General features: G+C 40.3%; 1 protein-coding gene across 1 annotated transcript in view; it reads right to left on the reverse strand.

Annotated features, from left to right (window-relative positions):
* The window catches only part of LOC145409274 (TOG array regulator of axonemal microtubules protein 1), a 137,582-nt gene that overhangs the window by 39,730 nt on the left and 90,352 nt on the right, over positions 1-7,500 (reverse strand). Inside the window, exons 7-12 of the mRNA XM_080279754.1 lie at positions 6,777-6,849; positions 6,346-6,420; positions 3,915-4,049; positions 2,565-2,678; positions 1,242-1,471; positions 346-458 (exon numbers count right to left, since the gene is read on the reverse strand). Of these exons, the coding sequence (XP_080135880.1) occupies positions 346-458; positions 1,242-1,471; positions 2,565-2,678; positions 3,915-4,049; positions 6,346-6,420; positions 6,777-6,849 (740 nt within the window). The remainder of the gene's footprint in view (positions 1-345; positions 459-1,241; positions 1,472-2,564; positions 2,679-3,914; positions 4,050-6,345; positions 6,421-6,776; positions 6,850-7,500) is intronic.

Below are 7,500 nucleotides of genomic sequence, written 5' to 3' on the forward strand. Positions count from 1 at the left end.
GGGAGAAAGAGAGAGAAGAACTGCTTTTAGTCTAAGGATGGGAACCAGAACATAATTTGTCAGATATCCTCCCTGCGTTCGTAGGATTTGGAGCTCTTTTTCGCTTTTAAATCCTACCATTTGTCTCTCCTTAACCGAGAGTACAATACTTTAAGGGAAGAAGGTCTAATTCAAGAAAAAAAAATCATATACAGGACACAGACAAAAAAATGGCACATGGAATCACACACACAAACACATAACCGATCCAGACGAAGAAAAATTACTCAAAAGCACGGTCACTAAATAAAAAAAATAAATAACAATAACAGGAACTAGTAAATGCTAAAAAATCATAGTACTTACGCAGGTTCGTCAGTGGAGCCAAGGGATGAGGTGAGGGAAGAGGAGGAGCCTTTATTTTGAATGGACACGGGTCTCTCTCGGGCCCCTCTACGCTCAACACGACTGACAACATCCTGACAACACAAGGAAGAAGTAGTGACAACATTTTACAGAGATGGCCTTTGGTTCCTTCTTCCTTGCATAAAAGAGAGAGAGAGAGAGAGAGAGAGAGAGAGAGAGAGAGAGAGAGAGAGAGAGAGAGAGAGAGAGAGAGAGAGGTTAAAAAGAAGGAGAAGGTGATTTTGCATTGGTCCAGGTCACTCTCTGGCTCAACACGGCTCGCATTATACTAACAAGAAATATTCAGAGACGGGATATATGAGAGAGAAAGAGAGAGAGAGAGAGAGAGAGAGAGAGAGAGAGAGAGAGAGAGAGAGAGAGCCATATCAGCGCCAGAAATCAATACAGCCTGACGAAGAGACCTAGTGAGAAAATTAGACCCGTATTGTACAGTGCATTAGGTTACATATTTAATTGTACATATTCTACTATAACCCGTGTGTGTGTATGTTTGTGTGTGTGTGTTTAGCAATACTTTTTCGCGTTAATATTTGAAACGGAATCTGAACCATAATGTACTATTATGTATTGTATAAGCCGTCTTTTCTGTCTGTTCCTTTGCTCTCATGTACCCTTCCTGCTTGGCATTCAGTGAAATTTCCCAGAGCGTTGGGGATTGTACTGAATGGTAAAATAAAAAAAACTTATGTTTAAGTTTACTACTACTACTGCTACAACAGCTACATCTACTACTACTACTAATAATAATAATAAAATGCCACCACCGACTTCACTAGCAGAGGAAACGGATATGCCTCACTTATACACACTGTAATTGAAATAAAAATAAAGCTTACCCTTCCGTTTTCTGTGATTCCCTCCGCTTCATTGGCAGAGAAAACGGATATGCCACTGTCTCTGGTGGTTGCCGAACTCTTAGGCCGAGACACACTACGTTCGTCCTCGGTTCCCAGCACCTCCTCCTCTTCCTCCTCCACCTCCTCGTCTGCGTCCTCGCCCTCGTTCTCGTCCTCCTCGTAGTACAGCTCGGATTTGTCGTCCTCCTCTCCGACTTCATCCTCGAGATCTGACGACCGAAATAGTAACTCTCTCAAATGGATGACGTAACTTTTATTTCATTTTTGCAAATAGGAAGGGCTTTTATTAATAGGAGGGTTGATGGCGGCTATGTACTAACCCCTAGAGTTCAAGAAGTTTCCGAAGTTGAAAAAAATCGTCTGGTAAGTAGCAAAAATAACTAAAATCCAACGTAGTCGGAGAAAAGTGCTTAGAACTGAGACAGCAAGAGTGTAAGACAGCCCCTGAATTCTGACAGTCATTTTTCGAAAGTCTGTAATTATCAGATTGGGTTAGTATGCACCCCACACTACAAAGGGAGTACAAAGGAGTTCAATGGAAAGCAAACAGCAACGGCCCTAATAATCTTTTTGAGACTGTTACGGAGATTATAGACGGTATTCCATTGCGGTTAGGAAGCTTACTATACTCTTTCTACTCTAACCTGGCCTAAAATTGCTATCTCTCCACCATGAATATTGAGTTTTATCAAAAGATTAACAGTAGAATATGATGCTAGTCATAAAAAAGTGCTGTTGAGAGGATGTAGAGCTGTAGTATTGTCCATTTCTGCCACTGAGCTACGTGATATAAGCTGCAAATGGGCGAAAATCTGAACAGTGAAAAAAAGTATAAATAATGGATCATGGGACTGAAGATTTTTATACCATTTTGCTCATGGATGTCTTTTTCGTTTTATTATTGATTCTTTCGACGATTTTGTTCAGCCTAGAATATATATATAATATATATATATATATATATATATATATATATATATATATATATATATATATATATTTACCTGGAAGGGTTAGATACGACCTAGATAAGTCTCCTCAAATAAAAAATCGTCTGCTTTACTGTTTTTACTCTAGCCTGGCCCATATTTTCGTCCTTTTGTAGCTCATTTCACGTAGCTCAGTGGCAGAAAAAGACAATGCTACGGCTCCATCCCTTCCATAGCACTTTTTTACTATCATCATACTTTTGTGTTAATCTAGCGTTCAACTCGGCACTGAAGACGGAGAGATGGCAATTTTGGGATATGTTATAGTAAAAACAGAAAAAGGACCTCGCCCCAGAATGTTACTGCTACTGACCGGAGTGTTCCTGATGCCGGTGGTGGTGTGTTCGGGCGGCTGAGAGTGGCGGGATGACGCTGCGTGTCGAACCCACCCGCGTCACCATCACCGTCCCGTCACCTGCGCGCACACCTATTTACAGTTCTAGGAGCAATGGCCTCAGTGCTATACCCTGACATTAATACAGCTGTAAGTGTTAGAAGTAGTTGAGATCGTGTGACCTTGTGAAGAATTAGAGACTGACTAGGAGAGTAAATGTGGGTGAAGTGGAATGGGAAGAAGGGAGGGGTTGACCGAGGATGAGGTGGAGGGCTGGGGTGGAGAGGTACGTGTATATGAATGAGGGTGGTGTGAGATGAAGGAAAGGCAGCCTGATGGCGGAGAGGCTGACATGGAGGCGATTTGTCTGTGGCCACCCCTTCCGTGATTAAGTCTCCAATAAGCTGAAGAGGATTTCAAGCACAATTTTCATACCGATTTATTTTGAAACCGTATATTCCAATGTTCTCTTTTTGGTATTCATTTCATATTAATATCGATGAAGAATGGAATAAAACCCGGGATCATTAGTTGCCCTATGCATAAATTAACTGGGAAAATAGAGATGACAGAGGATCTCCTAAACTAACGAGATTACGGCTCACGGTTTACCTGAGAGTACACACCTGGAGTTATAAAGCAGTATTTTCTTCAGATAATGTTTTCTAACGTCTCTTTCTTTGTAGGTTATTTTGTTCATGTTTAAATATTTTCGTGTGTTTTTATATTATTAAACTTTTGATTGTTTATATAATAAAATAAACGGTAGTGATGTGCCATGTGCAGAAAAAGAAAAGTAAAGATGTTTTCGGAGTTCGATTTTATTTTATATCTTACTCTCAGTGGGTATCTTTTTTGAAACACAAATAGGTAAACGAGATTCATTTGTGTTCGTACGTACTTGATTTTAATAATTACGTTTTAATACCATATGATATCTTCAAAAGTCTGCTTTCATTTCCTTGTCTCAGTTAGAAAGGGGAAAAAATTTAACATACGAAGAACTTTATAAAACAAAATATCTTCAGCAATTACACTTTCAAATATGTCTTGTTTCTACTGCTGTGAACTGCTGAGATGGGAAAACTATATCCACATACTAAAATTGTGTTTACGAGCAAAGAACAGTTTCAGACCAGCTTCAGGTAGGTGAGAACAGTTCTTTCAATATCAGATATGATCTAGACAACATTGCAAAACAGGAATACATAAAATGGTGATGATTAGGACAACATCATCCAGACAACACTTCAAAATAGGAAAAACTAGACTGGTGTATAGTGAATCTACTTCTCCCTACGCCTTCTGCCCACAGCCTCTTCCTCCTACCTTGTTCGAGTGGCGCCAGTGCGTTGATCCTCCTGGGCATTGAGGGGGATCGGCTGCTTGGTCTCTCGCCCCTGGCACTGCCCAGCCCGCCACCACCACTACCACCATTGTACTTGTTGGGCAGCAGCGAGTACCCTGAAACACTCGCATGTTAGCCATCAACCCATGTCTTCTCTAAACTTACACACACACACACACACACACACACACACACACACACACACACACACATATATATATATATATATATATATATATATATATATATATATATACACACCTGTACATGAATTATTGTCATTCTATTATGATAACTTTCTAGCCATCAGGCTACTGATTCTCTCTCTCTCTCTCTCTCTCTCTCTCTCTCTCTCTCTCTCTCTCTCTCTCTCTCTCCTACAGCAGTGGAAGGGTGTAGTGTGGGTGCTTGTTAAGTGCCTGAACTAGTCAAAAAACCCACACAAAATCACACAAAAATATCGGGTCAGAAAAGTTAGGTGCTTGTTATTGAAGTGGGAAAAGCAAACGTTCGGAATGAAATCGGTGAATAACTTTTAACTTGGTACTTCTTAATGGTGCTGGAGAGGAACGCCTTCACGTGGTGCATCGATAAGATTGAGTAGGTCTGCTGCAGGGTTATACAAACGTCCCTCACCTCCATCCCTATCCACTAAAAGCAAGATAGTGGACTGCAGGATGGATAATTTTAGCCTGCAGTCCACCGGGTTCACGTTCGGATGACCCTGAGGTTGCAACTACTACTGCAGGACTATATTTGTTATCTCCATATTCTTTTATTACTATGAAAAACACTATTAATTATATTACAACAAATACTACTACTACTACTATTACTACTACTACTGCTATCATTATTATTACCACTACTGTTAACTCACTTCCTGCTCCCCATGCACTTCACATATGAGGCGGGAATAAAGGTCTCTGGTCTCTTTCTGGTGACATGCATCAAGGAAGAAGTGATGTTCCAGTATAAATGTTCTTCTCTCCTTTGTCGTGGGAGGTATGAGGCTACTAGGGATGACGGTCAAAACTTTATGCAATAACTTAAGCAAATGTAAAGTCACATGTATAATTTATTTAATACTGGTTATGTAGAATTTTCATATGAATCACTTCACTCCGATGACTTTTTAATTTTTGTTACCCTTAGACGATTTTCTTCACGTTAAGGGAGTTACTGAAGGCTGTATCTAATCCCTCCACTTCGAAAACTCACTCCCAATTTCAATAAAACTGTCTGGAGAAAGCATGAACACAGTGAAAAAAAAAAAAAAAAGAGCGAATTGAAAGAGTTCGGTATAGAGAACTGCAGTTTCATCCATCCATCACGTCGGGGTGTATTACGTAACTTAATAATACTCTTTATCTGCCACTCCTAACTACATTCCTTTTATTCTAACCTGATCTAAAATTGCCAGCTTTCCAAATTGATTTTTTTAATGCGAGGAAGAAGGAACTAAAGGCTAGAAGTTCGCAAGATTGTTCCCTCTATAAAAAAAAAAAAAAAAAAAAAATCTAGAATACAATGCCTGACACGAAGTACTGCTATGGAATATATGTACAGCCATAGTACTGTCTTTTTCCACCACTGAACTACGTGAAATACGCTACAAAAGGACGAAAATCTGGGCCAAATTAGGGTGAAAGAATTAAATGGTCATTCTTTGAGCTCGAAATACACTCTTAACTTGTCCAGTTAACCTACTCTGATTTCCAGATACTGCCAAGAATTTTACTTTGCTTACGCTAACAATCACAAATACTCACAACTCTCAGTCACTTTGAAAATTAACTACTGCGAGATATCTTTAACCTTTTTGTAGCGCGTCAAAGAATGGGGAACCATACTCCAGTTATAACCCTCAATCCCATCATTACACATCTCTCTTCTGGGAGGCTGGGCTGTCATATTCCTACGCACAGTAATGGATATGAATATGGTTTTTGGTCTCCATTCCTTCTAAGTCACATTTTACGACACTGGGAATACCTAAGAAGTATTTTTAGAATTCTCCCTCCAGGAAAAAGGTCCGATCCTTGAGTAAATAAATGGACAATTAAAGACGCGGGGATTGGGAGAGATTCTTACAAAGGCAAAAAAAAAAAAAAAAAAAAAACAACGGTTGCATTAATCCACTGCCACATCTCTCGAGTTGTCGGTACGTACTTAAACAGTCCCATTAAGAACTTTCCTCTCATACAGTGCACAAAAGTACTTCTCAAATCGCGTTCTTTTTCCGTAAGTACTCAAACGTCTTTTTCTATATATACACTAATACCAAAGCACCAGTTCGTCCATCCTTGAACCAAACATTTCCAGTGCTTTCTTTGCATCGTCAAGTGTGACTACATCAACATGCAACAACATCCCATGGCTACAATTTTACCACCTGGGCCAGACACTCACCCTTGTCAATAGAGACGCCGCGGGTGTAGGAGGAGCCCTGCCGCAGTTTGCCCAGGTACACCCCTCGATACCCTCCTGGGGGACACACACAAGCGTCACCAGCCACCAAAATTTGTGCATATCACCAACATTTTGTGCAGTACTAGGCAGACTTTCTTTTTATCCAGCATGTAAATAAGTTTTCATAATCACCAACATTTTGTGCAGTTGTAGGCAAGGTTCCTTTTTATCCAGTGTATGCATAAGTTTCAAAGTTACTAAAAGCCTGCATGCGGTGGTGCTGTGATAATTTTCTCCGCTTTATATCATGGACCTGGTGTAAAAAGTGCAAGTCCCCTACTAACTCACCAACAGAGAAAACGTACGCAACCGTTTTCTCTTATGCATTTCATGGGGTAACCTTAGCAGATATGTAATCTACCACCACTTACCAAGGTCAGAGGGTGCTGTCCTACTGAGATCAATTGTGTCTGTAGTCCATAACGCCAACCCTCCTCGCTCGTCCTGCAAAAAGAACAAAAACCATTATTCAATTAAATGTTCTTAGAAATTCCAGTCATATAGCGAACGAAGCTGTCCGGAAAAATACATTAGAAAGAAATTTGTGAGACCCGTAGACTTCACGTAGTTTGGGTATAATTTATAGGGTAGACTGTTGTTTGTTCATTATACACACAGTCATGGGGTTACTTGTTGGTACTTCTTTCACGTTGCTACTCCCCCCTCCCCTCCTCTTCCCCTTCCCTTTTCCCTAAATTCCTCTTCCTTCCCTTTCCTCCTTTCCCTCTCCTTCTCTTCCTCCTTTCCAGTCTCCTTCTCTTTCAGCTCTTCCTCTGCTTTTTCCCTCCTCCACTTCCATCTCCCTTCTCCCCATCCACCTTCTTTCATTCCTATTCACTTTCCCTCTCCTCCCCTTCGACTTCTCCCCCTCCCCTCCTTCCCATCTCCCTCCCCCCTTCCCGTATTCCACGTTGCATAGGAAGTTTCGAAGCACCTTTTAATTACCGATTTACTTTCCATATTACACCTTAACATCCTCTTCTTTTTTTTTTTTTATAGTCATTTGGTATCGACATAGTTTAATAAATTATAATGGAAACCTAAGGCGTAATGTGCAAAATAAATCGCTGAATTAAATGTGCTCCAAAATTCCCA

This window comes from Coenobita brevimanus, chromosome 80 (genome assembly GCF_032717465.1).
Source record: "Coenobita brevimanus isolate Jiangsu-jjx chromosome 80, ASM3271746v2, whole genome shotgun sequence".
NCBI lineage: Eukaryota > Metazoa > Arthropoda > Malacostraca > Decapoda > Coenobitidae > Coenobita > Coenobita brevimanus.